General features: G+C 32.5%; 2 protein-coding genes across 4 annotated transcripts in view; one reads left to right on the top strand and one right to left on the bottom strand.

Annotated features, from left to right (window-relative positions):
* Positions 1-287: 287 nt before the first annotated feature.
* LOC142974801 (uncharacterized) lies at positions 288-2,375 on the bottom strand. The gene is made up of 2 exons (XM_076117325.1): positions 2,247-2,375; positions 288-790 (listed from the first exon to the last, which is right to left on the bottom strand). Exons 1-2 carry the CDS (start codon positions 2,253-2,255, stop codon positions 341-343), a joined length of 459 nt encoding a protein of 152 aa, XP_075973440.1. The 5' UTR covers positions 2,256-2,375; the 3' UTR covers positions 288-340.
* Positions 2,376-17,749: 15,374 nt separating this feature from the next.
* The window catches only part of LOC142974600 (uncharacterized), a 100,307-nt gene continuing 98,403 nt past the window's right edge, over positions 17,750-19,653 (top strand). For all 3 annotated transcript variants that reach the window (XM_076117036.1, XM_076117035.1, XM_076117034.1), the window contains exon 1: positions 17,750-18,002. The gene's annotated coding sequence lies outside the window, so the exon portion shown is untranslated. The remainder of the gene's footprint in view (positions 18,003-19,653) is intronic.

Here is a 19,653-nt window from a genome sequence, read left to right as displayed (position 1 = left end):
TCTACTTGTTAACTGTAATTCAAAGTTGGTTTTTTAGCCTCATATTTTGAGTCTTATATAAAATTATCAGAATTTGCCCGAGAATAGTGTAAAACTTTGCCGTACTGAAATCGCAATACCAAGATTTTATAACTCCAAAGTGGCTTAACTCCGTCCCGACGATTATTAGCGGAGACGAAGTTGCGAGCGTGTTACAACCATACCTGCAATACTTGAACAATGTTTTATTACCAATTTATTTTCGCTGACTTTTGTTTGGCTTTTCACACATATGACTATTGACTATACATAAAAGTACACTTTGTTATAAAAATGAGTTTATTTCGTCTATTTTTTTATGTTAAAGAACTGTTCTCATTACGGGTAGCTTGTCATATAAGATTTTGGGGTCTTTATGGAAGGATAATGCTCGTTCAATTTGCCACTCCCGCAGGGTCTTAACCTGGGTCCCAGGCACAACATTATCGTCGACATACTTGGCTTTATATAATTCATTTCTGAATATCGTCAACTGTTCTTTAATATATTCAATTGGTACTTTGGTGATTGCTATCGTGTTTGGTTTGAATAAATCATGGTCCGGTATGTTATTGGCTTCGTATAACTCATAGGTTATGTATTTGTCGTGTGAACTGGGTGCTCGAACAAATACGGCATATTCGTCACCAACGTGAAGAAATCCTTTTAAATTGTGTTCTGATTTATAACCGTCGATGAATTGAAAGATCTTGTGGAGGCGGACTGAGTTGGTTTCTTGAAATACTAGTACGGCAACGACTGTTATCAGCTTCTGAAACAAACATAACAATCACTTAACTAGATAAAATCAAATTCAACATCATTTAAGCCAGTAAAGAATAGACCATAAGTGAAGTAATTTGCATCTTTTAAAAAAGCTAAAAAATATTTCAGGAGCCTACTTTCAAGTAGTGGGATTAATACGTTTTATTACGTCACATTAAAATTTTCTCTAACCTAATGCGCTTCCAGAATCCGCATTCCTTTTAAAACAAAGCTTAACTGTTTGAAGTTTAAATTGATTCTTAATACCGCCATCAACCGCATTCTAAATCGAAAGTAATCCAAATTGTAAAATAACAGGGAAGTATGCAAATACAATTTTTGTCGTTAACTTTTGGCTTTCGATTTTGCCCCACTAATGTCAGTTTGCTGCCAATTTTGCCTGCCATTGCTTCCATTTCGCACAATATCGTTCAATCGAAAGGACCTAAATTATTGTACTTTGGTTGAAAAAGAAACGATAAGACTGTTAAGTTTTATAATAATATGAATATAAAATACTTTACAGAATAACTGAGGATTGAGAGCTTATTTTTCCATTTTTAGACCACTTTCTTTGATGGTCAATAATGTTAAAATGGTACAAATCAAAGACGATAAAAACAACAATCTTTAATACCAGTTTTGCGGCTCATGTGTAAGTGACGGATAACCTAACCTACCTTACGATAAAATAAAGATACCTGTCAATATTTTACAAGATGAGCTAACTGGTACTTATTCAAAAGAAGTAGTAATAATCATATCGAAGATTATAACAATTTAATTATTTATCATATCAAGGACTATAACAATTCAATTAATACTGGTTTTTAAAGCTAAATAAAACTATTATTTATAATTCTTGTTTGTATGAAACTGGGAACTAAATAAAGCTTTTAAACCGGACTAGTTAGTAAAACAAAAAAAGTTAAAGTGCAACATATTTTACAACCATATCTTATATTTATTATTTATTACGGTAATTTTATTTGGCACTCATACGTTTTATAATTTGCATACAGAATGCATAAAAGAATCAGTTTTTATTCTGTTAGTGTAAACTAAGTGGTTTCGGAAAAAATATGTTTTACCTACTTCCTTTCAGATATTGTTGTGAAAATGCATGTGTTTTTTTGTTTTTAAATAAAACCACGTGTGTGGTGTCATAGTTTCTGAGAATGTTCTATCTAGACTTTACAGGGTGGAATAAAAATTGGGCATAGAAGGAAAACTACTTTGGTAATTGTCATAATTTTAATTTACTATATTGACAATTGAATAGAACCTGTTTCTACTTGGTAATAAAAATATCTGCATATAAAGAAAACTCACTAAAAAAGCAATAATAGGACTTTTCAATACTGAATTTTTTCTCAAATTTTTCATATCGTCAATTTATACAAGTGCCAATCCAATATTGAGTTACAATAAACGTATAAACAGAGCCATTGTACGTTACTTACCGACTGCATAATAAAAACTAAAAAATCTATAAAAACGAAACAAACGCGCAAACACAATTCAGCATTCACTATGCATGATTGCGATATACGAAATTTAACGAACAAAATAAAAATTCCAATATTTTATGAGCCTTTAAATTTTAATGCGTGAAACATTTTATATTTTTATTCGTGCAAACAAAAATATATTTCACGTGCAAAGCACCCGGAAAGTGCTCGAGGGCTTCGTATGTGCATGTGTAATGACGAAATCTACAAAGGGCACTTACTTTTCAACAGATATAGTTGTAATGTTTAGTATCTCTTTATATGTATGACAAGATGTATGGATGTGAATGAGGTAAGGGTAAGTTTGTAAGGATCGTATTAAGCGGCGTTCTGGTTTCTGCCTACCCCTTTGGGATCAAGGCGTGAAATCATGTTTGTATAATGAATACATACAATAAATCTTTTTTTGAAAGAGGCAAAGGCAAAGACTAACGCTACTTACTATCCTTATAAACTTTCTTTGCTTTAATCACATCCATACCTCTCGCTTTACAAGACCGCCAGTTACGAGTACTTCACAATAACAAATAAATAAGAACTTGGATATTGTTGACTTATTTGAATAAAAAGGATTTTTTGTGTATTTTTCGGGTTATTTGAATTGTATCTGATTATTAATCAGAATAATATGATACATTTTCTACAGACACGTCATAAATAAAGTGTTTATTGAGCATAGCCATGAGCATTTTTCGATTGTATTTTATAATTTTATTTTTATGTCAAAACTCCGGCACTGAAATCTAGTTTTGTATTACGGAAACTTTTACAATATTAAACATTTCGGACACTAAAACAACTGAAGTTGAAACAAATGTATGTGAATCACTCATTTTGTTTCGTGTAATCGTGTCGTAATCGAACTTACAACCGGCGCGCGGTGAAAAGACGTAACGACTGTTTTAACCATTACGCCGCAAACGTGTTATGAACGTGACAAAATGTTAATATAGACTTTTCTTTTATGATTGGAGGTATGAATAAAAGCCTATAATAATTTGTATCCTAAAATAAAACATATTCTTTAAAAATATAAACAAAATGACAACACCAAATTATTTTATCTCCACTCTCCAGATTAACATACCCCTGAATTTCATTTTCTCGACAGTTTGTAGTTTTCCATACTTGCTGAGATATCTTTTTAGTATTTTTTTGTCCCACTTTACAAAGAAACGCAAGTTGCTAGCTGGTTTTCCACGCCCCTTATTTTATTCTGATTAAGTTTGTTGCGAACTCTTACACAGTATCGTTTACAGAGATACTTTAAGTTGCATAATACTTTAGAATGTGTGTGATATTTGTTTCAAAACCTTAAAATAGACGCAATTTTCTGCAGTTTATTTCAAAGTGCTGGCAATGACGCATTGAGTGACCACCGAAAGACATCACTACTTATTACAAAAGTAAATTGATTTTACCCAACACTTTAATAGATTTTTGCTGCGATTTCTATGCTCAATGCATATATGTATTTGTATTATGTTATTTATACCTACTAAGCTGTTATATACCTTTTATATTTAATCCTTTCAAGATGTCTTATTCATTCCAAACAAATAAGAAACCCATAAAACAAAGCGTACAACATAATGGCAACTGACAAAGATACATTAAAATCAAGCAAGTCCCGAAAAACCATCGAACAGAGACGCCACAACACTGAAACCTTGTATATCCATTAGGCAAAGCATTGATCCATAAAACAGCTATACATCAACACGGAGCTTCGCCAAATGTTTCACGAAAGGGAGTCCTTCGCAAGGAAAAGAAAACAACAGAAAATTTAATGTAAACGTGCAAAATACTGGCAGTTCTATTTTCCTACCATTTCGACTTTTGTTTTATTTGTAAGGGTATTTTATGGGCGATGGGTTTATAGTAAATAATCGGGATATTGTTGTTTTGTGGGTATTTAATAAAGATTATCCATCTGATAATACACGCAAATTAACGCTGTTATCTTTACTTTAGTTTGTTTGACGCTCCTTCGCAGGTGGTCAAGTGGTTGCAAGCTGCTCAATCACTGACTTTTTTTTTTGTAATTATACAACGTTAAATGGGATTGACCAAGCATATTCTCCTTCTCAAAAACAAACAAAAGTTGCCAGCCACCTGCCTAACATCAACACCCGACTATCAACAATTAAGAAAGTTAAAGAAATTATTTGACACATGAAGAAATTCAACCAAAATAGAAGCATAATATCATATCTTGAAGTTTTATCAACAATATTGAATTAAGCTACTTCATACAAAGTTATGTTTTTAGCAAGAATTATCCTGGTGTTACGCGAGTTAATGTTTCACTTCCGCATTTATTATGTTCTCAAAAAGCGGAAAATTGATATCATCTCGTATAAACTTTGACTACCTAGAAGCTCATTTAATACAGAAGATTCCAGGGAATAATCTTACGGTAAAAACAAACCATGACTTTAGAAGGAATTAAGTGAATTTTAGATATTATCTTTGACTGCTGTGACACTTAATTGTTCTCACCTGTGTGGGAATCAACACGGAGTAATAAGACTGGGGTTTACTAATAGCTTTGAGACGATCCATAGATGGGTGACCGCAAAGTGACATAAAATTGGAGCTAAGCGGCTCCATCTCGGAGGGCACGTAAAAAGTCGATCTCAGCTTTTTTCAATTTAGATAATAGTCGTTAAACTATGTCAAAGGCCTTTCGAATAGCATGAACAACTTTGACACTAGGTTGACGACTAAGCATATTATGATAAAATAAATAACTGTCTCCATGCCTCAGTGCACTTCATGTCCGTTATATGTTTGTAAAAGCCCTTCGACGAAAGGCTAATTCCTAATCCACGATTTTCGAAAAGAAAAACAAACCGTGGAAAGTTAACATCCTTCCAGTTTATTTATAGGAAATAATATTTTGCCGGATTATATCTGAAACTGTGCAAATGTCGGATTTGTTTTACCTATCCTTGTGAACATAATGTGGGCTCAGTGATTCAAGAAGACAGTTTACGTTTGGTTTTCAATTTTCATGATATTAATAAAATATTTATATTTAAGGAAATACTCGCAAATTTTATGGAATATTCGTTTATAGCTCAAGTATGTATTTACTTTGATTGCTGTTCTAGTTTTAGAGCACATTTGGTTCTGAAATTTTATTGGGATCAGCTCAAGTAGGTACGGTAAAATTTTTGACCATCAGTGCATTTTTGAGAACTGTTTTTAATCCTTTTAATTCCTTTGTTATAATTGGAATAAAAAAAATAGCAAGTAAACTAAGTGAATTACTTGCTTAGCCATCTAGGACATCCCACTAGAAAATCCATTAGTCACAATTTTGATAAAAGTCAATATTTAGTATGAATACCTGGATATGTTGATAGGAACATGTGTTTGTTATTGGCTACTATTCTAACTATACTTCCCAACCTTGCAGTAGCTCAATTCAGTACCACTACAAAATTTCAACAACCGGTTAGCTATCGACAAAACGGAATGAGAATTTGATGAGCGCTTCTAGCGAGCGCCCTGAGACCTATTTTTGTAGTATATTCTTAATATCAAAATCTCTTTACTTGATACTTACTGTAGAGAAGCAAGCTACTGATCATTGCCAGCGGTTTGATTAGTTCCTAACGTAACAAATCTTCCGGAGAAATACGATGGCTCACGAAAATAGCCGAACCCGTTCACCAACACGCTTCCGCACTCCACCTCACCTGTAAGATCACAAGATAAGGGTTCGACTTAAATTTATATTCCGCGTAAAATGCTATAATAGAATGTCTAAGATCCAATGGAATAACTCTTGGGAATCGAAGTATTAAGCCAAAGACAGTGACTTATTATTTTAATATATTTTTACGTTTGGTCCACATTTTTGGAGAATATATTAGAAGTTTATATGAGGGGTTTCTGATTTTACATGTTCATGTAGGTAATATAAGGCCATTCCAGATAATGCCTGTACACCCAGAAACTTTATGATGGAGGTTTTAATAATAATTTTATCTAGATAAAGTTGAATCCATACAAATTATTGTTCTTACTGATCAATTTCGTTTTTATTTGAAGTTATTTGAAGTTTTTTTAGTTGTAGTAGTAGCAGCATTATCAGAAGCGTGCCATGCATTTTTTTAGTATCTGTAATGTTTTGAGCCTAAAACTTTAGTTAAAATCATCGTTATGTCGCCGTCATAAATAATTCATTAATTAAGATTGAATAGTGTAATTGTAAATGATTGAAAAGCGGTTGAACCAGTGAATTCCATATATCATATTTTTCCTCAGCAGTGGTAAATTATTGTAATAACCGCAATATTAAATCGTATGTGATTCAAATAATGCAACAATAAACAGAAATAACGATTTACTAACTTAACTTAGTTGTAAAGTCACCAAAAGAGCAAGAACTCTAGAAATAACATAGGTAAGTACTTTCCACGAACATTTTGGTTGCATACGGGGATTAGGCCAGACGCAGTTCCTTCGAGAGAGGCTTAAGCTCTCCGAAACTTGCACAAGAAAGAGGATTGTACGACTCTTAAGTTTTTTAACCCTAGACTTTTGAAAGTATGTTTGGTAACTTCTGCTTCGAAGTTTTAAACTCGATGCGGACATAGGATTGGCGAACTAAATTGACTTAATTTTTGTATTTGTTCTCATTTGTGGCTCTGAGATTTAGAAATATGTGCAGACCAGTAACAGGATTCTCTACAATTGGGACCGAGAGTAGTTTAGTATCGATAGTTTGAAATTTAAAATGTGCTGCAAAAATTTCTACGGCCTCCGCTAGAGGCGCTGATCAGATTTTCATACAAAATTTTTCGACAGCTAGCCGGTTGTCGATCCGGCTTGATACCAGTAGAGAATTGGCCTTCAGTCTTAATTATGCAATTTATCTAGTTCAGCAGCGGCGGCGTTATAATGCTTAACAGTGTCGTTTGTTTGAACATGTGTTGTCATATGAAACATTTTATAAAACGGTGGTTCATCAGAATAATAATTATCATTTCATTTATTTGTCATTCTTCTGGTTCTTTATCAATTATCATATTTGTAGTGCATAAGAGAGATAATTCTTTACAATTTTAAACTGTACTAATATCAAAACCGATCTTTAGCACAGGAACAATTTTTTAAACATTTTTTACCTCGATCTTTCGATAGTCGATAGTACTGACTGCCAAAAATTGCCCAATAATATTGTCATATAAACACGCTTCATTTAGTCCCCTCTTCCACGTTTATCCACCCTCTATGTTTACAAACAGCATTACCGAAATCAAATCAAGCACCCAACACTGGCACCATTCCCGTAGATTAGACAACTATAACACCATCAATAAGGTTAGTTTGATAGAAAGACGAAATATGCCCGTATACTATGTCTAAATTACCTTATCGTGGCCCCTTCCGCCTGAGCTGGTTTCATTACTGACCTCTCCCTTATCTGCGGGGTACAAATTTTGTAAACGACTAACAGATATTTTGGGACAGCGATTGATGTTGCATAGTTTCGGTTTTATTTGTGGGTCATATTTGGTTTTATGTTTGGTGATAGTTGGAATCTGTTTGATGGGTTCTATTTTGATAGTGGGACGATTGAAAGTAAGTGGTGTGTAGACGCTTGGGAATAGTAGACGCTATTCCCCATTCCTGTGATTAAAGATGATGCGTTAGTTTCTATTTCGGCTGAAGTACTAAAACTATTCGGTTGTATATTATTTTAATGAATCGTTGTTGTAAATGTGTTTAGTTCTCTTTACTTAATAAACGTTTTTTTTCTTTGATACAATAATATTTGTTGTTTTTTTTTTTAAATAAACTTCCTTTTGGCTCATTACAATATTATGTACATGTAACAATTTAATAAAGGGAAAATACCTGTTCAAAACCTTATTATATTCGCTTTTCCATCAACAATAAGATGGCGTATTTTCTCAAACACCTCAGCCAATTATACAAGTACTCCATAAAACCTTTTCAAGTCAACCACCTCGAAGGCAAAAGAGCCTGAATATAAGGAAAGGAAAACATCGTGGTGTTCATACAAAATACAAAAGCATTAAGTAACAGAGTCTTTAGAAAATTCTCATCAAAATACACCAGGGAACGTGAGGAAGTGAAAAATTAAGGGTTGTTGGAATTTAAATTTAAACCCGAGTTGAAATGGAGGTTTCAGTTTTTGTTGAGGGATAATATTAAATTTTAAAACTGCATATAATTTATAGCGTTTAAACTTTGAGTTGCACCATGATGTTATTGTTCTAAATCACATCTACTTACCTGTTTTTTTTTATTCCAGCCAATTTTTATGATTTTTTTTACCACAAATTGCAATCAGCAAAAAAAGTGGATCATTTACAAGTAAGCAAAAAACATGCCGTTTTCCGTAGGTATAGGCAGATTAAAGAACGTCACTAGCTACGATTCCTACCAACTTCTTAATGAATAACATAAAATGATGTGCAATGTTTATTTTTTATGCAAAACTGTACTTATAAATCAATATTAAATTTCATGTAAAGTAATTCAATTATTATCTTTAAATGCAGACCAGAATGAAAATTAAAATATACTTAATTGTATTTTTACAATTCCCACTATAACCGATATCCGTATTTAATTGAATGGCGTCAGCGGCGGGTGAGTGGGAATTTTATAAATTATTTGTAATATCAACAAGGATATTGTGTTCTGTTGGCAGAGGCGTGGTCTGGGACTATGAACAATGCAGGGTTGCTCCATGGAATATTTTTTCGTAAATCCATAAAGCTACTGAATTTCCATAAAAATATTGATGAAGTTAAGTATGGCTTACTAGCTTTTGCTTATATGCTTATAGCCTTGCTGTTACTTGTACTTTGTTTTTGCCAGAAGATACTTGGGTAGGTTGGTTGATTGACTTGGCTAGGTTTTTGGGTAAAAATTAAATCCAATAGATATTTTTTTTCATATTTTGTGTAGAGAAAAGATTTTATTACAAGTTCATACGGACTATAATGCGAATAGACTTTTTCACCGACCTAATAAAAAGAGTGAGTATGCACTAAGTTCTATGCTGAATCACAACTATAAATGGTAAAAAATCAGTGTACTTTCTACTTAACGAACTTCCTTAAATAGTACGTTTACTTAATGTCTACGATAATTTCTCTAAAAAGGCGACCATTCCCTCAAATATCACATCAATCTAAAGATGAATAAAGTCTATGTGTAGAAATTAACAGCATCAATTTCAAAACATCAAGTTATATAGCATTTACATACCACTATAGCATTTCTTAGTCACTTAGCTACGTAGTGCAGCGGATGTAGAACTACCGGTTACTACAGCTACGTTGAAGTAACTAACCGTCCATTGGGAATAACGTAGATGGTGAATGCAGTTACAGGTACATTTGAGAGCCACTGTTCAATTCAAGGCTTTTGAGATGCACAACGTTGAATAAACTTATATGAATTGTGTGATAAATTTAAGAATAGCTTTATCGTCTTGTAGCCTTAGTATCTTTTTCTCGACAATAAGATGATAAGCTAAACAAACTCAAAATAATTTTTCTCTCGAGACTTTAAACGTTTTTTTTAAATTACTGCTCATATATTTAATTAATTATCCTTAAAAAATATATGCAATTGGCTCGGCCCTTTAACGTGGAACTAAAATTGTTAATGGTGCAACGCGGGTGTATTTCCTACACCTTTAGGTGTTACAATTGGTATTATGTATGTTTATATGTATAAAACAAAAAACTGTAATTACTTATTCGATACTATTTTTTGTGTATTTAAATATGAATATAATTTTAGCAGGTGATAATTTTTATAGGTTTTATTTGTGATAACCCTACCCTAAAGCCTAGCCTTACATAGCTTAATCGAATAATGGAATCGGATGTAATTTTTAAATGAAACCCATTAAACGATTGTATAATAGCTATTAATATCCGATGCTCGATAACCCTTTTTATTGACCATCATACGGCTCGCAAACTAACAGAGTAACATTATTCACAAAAAAAAAACAGTTTTTTTATTCTCAGTGTAAAAAATAACTGTTTTTTCCATTTGCTTTTCAACGTACATTATTAAATTGTGTTAAAATGTACCGGAAAAAATAGTGTTTAATTGAAGGTGCTTCAAACAGGCCGCCATTTTTTTCGATGCAAATATTGGTTTTAGTTTGTTTGGTTGATTTGTGTTTGTGTGAGTGGTTACAAAATGGTTAACCAATTAGTTAATAGTCCAATTTATAGTTGGACTTTTGTGAAAGCGATTGCACATTTTTGAAATGAAATTAGTATCGGTAAACATTAATATTTGTTCTAAATGGGCAGTATTATTTTAATTCGTACTGACCGCAATATTATTACTTTAAATGTTTATGGTTGATATATATCACATAAACATCTTTGTAAATACTTTAAATGAGAAACAAAAATACTACGGCCCGGTTACATTAAATAACTTATCAGGTAAAATTTTGACAGTAGTCACTTCAATTAGTAGATAGTGTATCTATAGCTTTAATGTAAACTGTAAAACTGGTCCTAAATCTTGAAAAGTAAATTAATAAAAAGTTTATTGAGCTTATTGACTAAACTCTAAAACGCTTCTCAAAAAGGTCAACGCACTCTATCAGAAAATGACGATGCTTATCTCTCAAACACTACATCAGATTTTCGTCAAAATTTTGATCGTAAACTCAAGTATTGACCTAATACAATCAAACTTGACACAGGTTGACTAAAGCTTTGAAAGTCGAGCCTCGGTCGATGAACTGACAAGTACCAGGTTATTGAAGAATCAAAATATTTCTTCTATGTTGATATTTCTGAGGTTTTCTAGTTGATACTTGTGTGATGATTGAACTTTTATCTCAATTCTATGTAACAGTACATTTGTGTCATTGATCAAAGTTAGAGATTGTAATTTGTTTGCTTACAATGTTTTGTTACTTTTACGCTGTTATTTTGTAGTATTCTGCTTTATTCCAATACTTTAGGTACTATTACCTTGATTTGAATGACGCAAGGGAAGTATGTAGAGATCATAATTAAGTATTAATTAAGTAATTAATTAGATCTCTGCCAAGACTTATGACACAAAAGTGTGATTCTGAACGAGTAAATATGATTATTTATTGCAGTTAAATCTTTTTAGTACGCGTCGGCCACAGGTCTTTGGTATTATTTTTGCCTTGCTGAAGTTTATTAGGCTTCGTCGTTCCGGTTCATGAAAACATTAACACATAGGATAGGTGCTTTTTACCTTGGTAAGAATTATCACGACGCAAGAAGAAGTACTTTCTTTTTTTTTTAATAACCCATTTTCTGTCTCAATGCAGGGCAAGGGTCTCCTCCCAAACGACAGGGAGGGCTTAGGCCTTAAGAAGTACCAACAATAATAATTATATTGCGTCATGCTATAATCGAAAGATATGTAAGTATATTGCAGTTTGCATTATTTACATAAGGATTAACGAGACATGCGGCGAGAACTGTATTAATGGAACAATCAGAAATTAATTAATATCACAGATCATTGAACTATTAATTTAATGTTATTAATATATGGTCATGATTGCTGGATGAAGTATAAATTTTAATAACATACAACGAATGTGCAATTTTGATCGAATGAATTGAGAAAAATATTTAATAATTTTACATTTTATCTTTTTATTTCAATTTTTTACTTACATTAACATTGCTAGATAACTAGCATTCAAGAACTCAATTTTATTTTTGAAGTGGACGACAGTTATATTTCTAAACAATAACAACTTACTCCAAAGCCCAGAATTCACACTTGACAAGTAAGAAAAAAACTTAAAGTTTAACCAATTTCCTATCCTGGGAAAGAACAGCCTGGCAGTGGAATAATTTAATATATTTTTCAAGCAATATTTTTTATACATTTTATAAATTCTTACTTTGAATAGAAGTTTGGTTAATTATGTTATTTTTATGCAATTTTGTTGACTATTTAATACTCTGCTTCATATGATTATTGTTACTTTTATAGATTATATTAGTACTGATAAGACGGCAGTTTCCGCAAAATGCTCGCAAATGTCTCTCACATAGTAAACGTTTTGTTTTATAGCTCAATTTCCTGATCATTATGAAGATAATACTATAAGCTTGTATGTTTTTATGAATAGATACAATATATAAATGTGGCTATGTTCATGTATGCAGAAGACAATTTCAACCGAAAGTAGGTAGAGATTCATCATTTCATCACGGTACGTTTCTTTTTTCTGCATAGAGTTTCACGCAATTTAACATGTTCTACATAAAAATACAGAATAATTCCTTCATGATAGATCTGTATATACATTTTCTTTACGATTTTAAACTCTCTCGACTTGTACACCTAATATTATAATGAAACTGGCTGACTCGCAGCAGCGAAACGTCGGGTAAACAAATAAGTTATCCTTTAAATTTTAAATCGCGTTTTAGGCCTCTCATTATAATAAAATATTTTTTTTTTTCATTATTTTTATTACAATATGCAATGCAATGCAATCCTACATATATGCCAAAACTCGCCAGTTACAAAAAAAATAATTCAATAAATATTTTAAGTCGCACCAAGTCGATTGTTGCAAAAATAGTTTTACAGTATCCTTTGTTTGTTCTATAAAAAATAACATTTTCTATAAAAAAACTAAAACGCCATTCAATATAGTTCACAAAACGAATAAAAGGTAAAATATAAACAATAATAATCTATTCCGTGAAAAAAACATTGACAATAGTTTTAGTAAAAATACGAATATTTTGCAACAGTAGCAGTGCAGTGTAGTGAAACAAAGCTGCAAATGGTTTTGCTTTAACAAAGTTTTGAAGAATCAAAAAATATACAAATATTGAGACTGTCACTGAATACTTAATTCTGTAGCTCGATTCGGCTAACATTCGAGAAATTTCAATCAGCGCCTCTAGCGGGCGTCGCAGGAACAATTTTGACAGTACATTTTAACTGTCAAACTTTAGATAATCGACAGTACCGACTGTAGAGAATCGCGGTACAGAAAGGTTTACTACAAAAATAGCACGCATAAAATAAAACATTAGCCTATTAGCCTATATTTTTACCTAGTTGCCTAGCTGTTTAGTTTGTTTTTGCCTAGCTTTTACCTAGGAAAGATTGCATTTCAAATTTCTCGGTATAGAACCAATAGCTCTTAACTTTGGCTAGATACGCTACTGCGTGTCAAGATCCAATGTCGTAACCAATTTTGTAAGCTATCTGTAAGTCAAATATTATCAATTGCGTGAGAGAATAACAAACATGCATACAAAAGTTCGCATTTATAATATTAGTAGCATTGCATCAAAGATTAGTCAATCAAATGACGAGTATAATTTTTAAATAAAAATCAAAGCTGGTACAATTTTAGGAATGAATTCTACTATGATGTCTGACCGAGTATTTCACAAATATTAACCAGAAATAGCCGCCTATTCTGGTTTAGACATTAATTAGTATGAACGGTGAGTTTTGATGGTCGGTCGAGCTAGACAGACGCGGTAATTAACGAATAGTAGGAGTTTAATGCACTTAATGCGTTATGTAGTTTATAAATAACATGAGCGTTTGTTCGCGATTCCCCTCGCTTGGGTTTTTTGGGAGAATAAAATGTTGACTATCTCTTTCGAGATGTAAGCTATTACACTTTTGTGACTTGTTTCTAAAAGTAACAGATTAATAGGTAGAGAAGAATCACCTCAGATATGAGATTCATGTCATTCAAATATCGCATACATGGCCTATGATATAGTTTTTAATCGGATACGAAAATATTTGAAGAATTTTATAGAAAAAGGAAGAATGAAATGAGATCCGAATCCGTAGCATACATGTAATACAGATGCACTATTGTATCGTTTGCTACAAATATTATTACACATTCTGGGACTTGAATACTAAATCTTTAATTCTGTTATAGTTTTCTGTAACACTTTAAATTCAGAGATTTGAATAACACATCTAAGGAGACAGATTGCCAATGTGTTGGCGGAAACAAATTGGAAATATATTCAATGATCCCATGACCACAATTTCCAATAATGTCCAATTTTAACTATTTCATACGTAGGTGTCATTGTCGAGACAAAAACTAGCGTTTGATTCGTGGCAACACCTACATGACAAATATCTAAACTACGAGTAAATATGGAATGATTCTATTCTTAACTTTTGAAACCTGCCTCCTTTATGTGGTTATATAAATTCGAATATATCAGTTGCTCAAAACCACGATTGACAGAATTGTGGGGGTTGTGTTCTCGCTTTGGGAAGTGTCGTAAGAATTTGATCCTGCTTGTAGTCATGAAATTATTATAAGTAAACATAAACCATAGTCTTTACTTCAATGGGAATTCGTGACAAACTAGCTGTGTTGCTGTGTGATCTATGTTTATATCAGTTACATGATTTTCTTCAGTTAGTACCATCAAAAATCGAACATTTTACATTTAAAATGTACTAAAATATTGATTACGGAACCCGCTAGGGGTGCTGATCATGTTTTCATACAACATTTGTCGATAGTTAGCTATAAATGCAGTAGGTATTAAATAATCGTGCACTCAATCATAACTTTTGACATTTCTACGCAAGGGCCCTTGTGATGATAGTAAATGCGCATCTCTTTTCAAGAAGTGTCTTGAATAAAGATGCTCATTCACTATGAAGTCTACATAGTTACCTAGTGATGTAACTTTGTAAACTATATTTATTTTAACTCTACCTCTACATAGAACACATATAAGGTACCTTAGTATTATTCTTCATTAAAATAAAGACATGTCACCATGTTTTTTTATCGTGTAATTTTCGGCTAGCAATGAGACCGCCATAACTTTTCATGTTGTGTCAACACATGAACACCTAGATTAGGAACAAACATTCCCATGGGGACAAACATTTTTATGGCTAACAGCCCCATAAATATGTTTACCTCGGGTAGAAGAGACAGAGTTTTTTTCTCACTCTATTCATATTGTAATTAATGACCGAAATCTGTACATTAATATCAGATGTTGGTTGATATAGAACTAATATCTAGCTTGTTGTCACTATTGATTAATTATATTGATCATCAATTTAATTCGTAGTTCTGCTTTAAAAACATAATAATATATGCAATTTAAAATCAGACTGAAACACGTCAAATGCCCAAAATATATTTCAGGTTCACAATTCTGACCTCCATTTGTGCTAGTCGACGATTTGAAGAAGACTTGGAGTCTGAATAGGCATGACGTTCAGCTCATACGTATGTACGTACAGGCCGTAGCCATTCAATTAGTAAAATTAAAAGAGATTTTTTGTTTATCTGTCTTGATAATACCAGCGGTAGTCTAATAAATTTGATTTTCAATTAAAATCTCAGTAATGGCAATATGAAAGACTGTAGTCATAAACATCACGCTTCTTATTTACGGGGGTGGTGTAATCATCGTAAATGCTAGTTAAATTACGAAACAGTTAGCCCAAAGCTTAAACCTATTTAGCTTAAACCTATTTAGTATTTATTAAATAAGTCAAAACATTATAAACTTTTTGTGGTAAATCGTACATTCGGATTAAACAAACGTTTCGTACAATGTTAATTTATTTCGTTGTTCGGTGGTTAAGGTAAACACTGTTTAATGCAGGAATTTAGTTTGTTAAAACGCAATAACAATTTGGTTGCAGGCAAAACTTTCATTTGATTTTCAGCTAGTTATTTGAAAGTTTAATAGAGTTATAATGAGAGCTTACACTCGAAATAACAATTAATATAAATTAGCAAAATAAGTATCCGCATATTTTATAGCATTGTTCTACTACATTATCACTAACAAAAATAAGTATACTACCCTTCCTACGTCTATTTGTCTGTCTGTTCGCTAACTCAAATAATACTGAATGGATTTTCAGGCGGTTTTTAAATCTATGTATATATTGTCACTACTTCAACGTCACTTTCATCAAATAACGTAATTACTACTGATTATCAACTCGAAATGGTTGCAAATCACTTATTTATTATTTACTACACACTCGATTATTGTTGACTAATTGTTATGATTAAATTGATCTTTTCAAGTCCGATTGAAAATGTGACAGAGTACTCGTATTTTTGCTCGTGACTGTAGCATAGTAATTTTATAACAATATCTTCACCATAGACTATAGCGTATCGGATAACGGTTCTTATAATCCTTACGCTGGCGCTTTTTTCTCAACGCAAATGAAGTTACTGCGCATCCGATCTTACTCCAACATGGTTTCCCTATTATTCTTCAAAGAGCCCGACTTCTTTTAAGTTTAGTGAGAATTTTACACCAAAAAAACGATACTGTCTGAGAAAAATGAGGAGTTATAAAGCTATTTAGAATACTCTTGGGGTTAGGGCTATGTTGGTCAATACTAGTAAAGAGTATAGGAACAAGCAGAAGTATGTTTACGGTGTTACGTTTTCAATCTGACTTTCAACAATATATATTGTTAAATTACTGGCAACTACTTGTTTCGTATCAATATTAAATTCATTATGTGATGATAATTACAGTCGAGGGCAAGTGTTCACGTACTTTAATTTAAAAAATATTTTTGAGAATTGAACTGTCATATGTATGTTATGGATGGTACGTTGTTGCAGTTCTGCATTGCTGTTACTTGTCCAATGGGAGTAATGGGACTGCTAGACGAAATGGTTCCAATCGACTTATTATGGAGCAACTCTATGTTACTCAAGGGCCAGACAAATGACTTATGCCACAAATAACCTAGATCAGCAGATAAAATACAAATTTAAATACTTGAAATATAATAAAAGTACTTGTACGAATGCAAAAAAAGGAAACTAGAATTAAGATATTAATATTGGATAAAAATTTACGTTTGACTGATTAGCCGGTGGCGTAGCAACATGCGTGCGTATTATTATACAGTCTTAATAGCAGCCCGGGGCTGTCTGAGCTGTCCAAAACAGTGTTACACTAGTCCTTTATTATAATTATGTGAAGGTTCTAACAGCTTCTGTTCATCCAACTTAAACTTAGGAAGTACAAACTTGATACCATCATTTCCATTAAGTTGAACTTCAGAAAAAATAAAGCATGCTAACTCAAGCGAAACTCCAGTTTACCGAAACTGTTCAAGTCTAGCAACAAACTTGTTGAAAGAATAACAACGAAGAGATAAAAGTACGTAGCGCCCAAATAAATCTCAACCAGACCCTCGCAGAACTTTTCGTCTAGAAAACATTATTCTCCATTTTGTTGAAGAAAGCTCTCCACCCAAATCCTCTAATGCTTCATTCATCAATCGTAAATATAATTTCAATTAACACCAGCATCGTTCGGTGTACCGTCTGACCGATATTAGAACACCATAAAATATCCCTTGGTTGCGTCTCTGCGCAGTTTGGACGCGTTGATTCTCTCCCGAACATCAGAGTGTGTCAGTCGCCCTCGCGCTGCTGTTCAAGCCACCCGCGTATCGCGCCCTCCCCGACTCACCATGGAATACGCGCGTATAGCCGTCAGCGTATTTTAAACTTCAGTGTTAAAATGTGAAACTTTATTACGTGATATGTTTTTCAATGTGCCACATTTATTAGTGCGGTGTTGAATCCAATGAATTTTGGTTTTGAAATGCTAATTCTATATAGACTTGGATTATTATGATTAATTTCAGTTGCGTTTGAAGGTACGTTAATTATAATAATAAGTATTATTATACGGATTTTGTATACTTTGTTGTTAGATCGTAAGTCATTTGGGAGTAAATTAAAATCTTTCTTCACATTAACCGGGTTTAGGTCTGGCCTTATCTGATGTTGATCTGATAATGTAAAGGGCCCTTTTGCTTTGATTCAAAGGGACTGGAGTTATTTTTAGGAAACGTCATCCGGGTAAAGATGATATTCCTGAAAATGATGGCAGCTATCCGTCTTACCCAGAAGGGTCTTTATTAAATTGGTGTTATTTGTTCAATAGAACATTTCGTTCATATTGTATGAAATATGGATAAAATGTATATTAAATCAGGCTCTCTTCATGAAAATGTTGGATATGTAATAAACTACCTCCACTTTAATTTCGTCCATATTAGGATGCTTGACGAATTCCACTTTGCTTCAACGAATAAATTGTATTGTGAAATTTGGCAGGACCAAAATTTTGTGTAGCCCGTCGAGCGTATTTTATTGGCGTACGTAAAACGCTGCTATATTTACATACATACTTATTTGTACGTAACGCTTATAGCGTATTTCGTCCTGATTGGAACAAAAGGGACATTGTGGTTGTGAAAGGCCTCTTGTGTTAAATGGATGATGCTGGGCCACATACTAATATATTGTAATGTAAGAGGGTTAATTTGTGTGAGTCTCAGTGTACACACTCACAATAAGAATACTAATGATGTGTTCTCCGTCATAAAATATTTTGTACGTATCATTTTCGAATGAATTAAAACTGACAACATTAAATATATTATTTAAGTAAGGTATTTTGTCGACGATAATGTTGCGTCTTAGAAGACCTAAAATTTAAGCCTTTGACTTATTGAAATATTTTGTCATTTTATGAGTCAAATATTTGGGATTTTCGATATCATTGAAAGGGTAAAATGTGTCGTGGGCGGTTACAGATCAGTAATCTCGTTTTAATCTCACATACTGTTGGTATTTTGCTAAAAGGAGGATTTATGGTCCCTGCTAAATATAGATTACCCAATTATATCCTTTGGGTATTGTACAAAGTATATATAGGCTAACGGTATAAAGCAGTATTTGATGGTGAATTTGCGTTATTTTATAGGCTAAGTTTTTTAATTTTTGGTATTATCAAATATTTTATTTTTATTACATATTTTATTTAAAAAGTATTGATTGAACCGTGCGACCATGCTTTCATAAATTAGTAATTCACGCCTTAAAAAATAAGGTTTTTATTCATGCTGAATTTCATGTAAATCGGTTCTGCGGTTTAGGTGTGACGGTGTTTCAGACAGACAAACAGACATATTTTCATGATTATTATTTAATTACACGGCATTATGAATTGGTCTGAATGTTTGGTTTATGGATTCATTATCAAATAAACATATTTATTCAGTTAATGTCTCTAATATTATTGCTTTCTTTTCCATTATATGTTTTCCAATAACTTACTCAGTCTCGTTATTTCAGTGCAACCGGACTGTTAGCGTTCGTATTAACTTTGGAAACATCTTTATCGAGAGTTCTCTGCTGCGGTCTACTTAGTAACACATTCAACTTAGTGAAGTGCAAAGTTTTCCTTATATACTTACTGTTCGATAGCTTTTATGTAAGAAAAACTAATTATATGATGAC

Source organism: Anticarsia gemmatalis, chromosome 8 (genome assembly GCF_050436995.1).
Source record: "Anticarsia gemmatalis isolate Benzon Research Colony breed Stoneville strain chromosome 8, ilAntGemm2 primary, whole genome shotgun sequence".
In the NCBI taxonomy this organism is placed as follows: domain Eukaryota; kingdom Metazoa; phylum Arthropoda; class Insecta; order Lepidoptera; family Erebidae; genus Anticarsia; species Anticarsia gemmatalis.
This window is presented reverse-complemented; position numbering and strand designations above follow the sequence as displayed.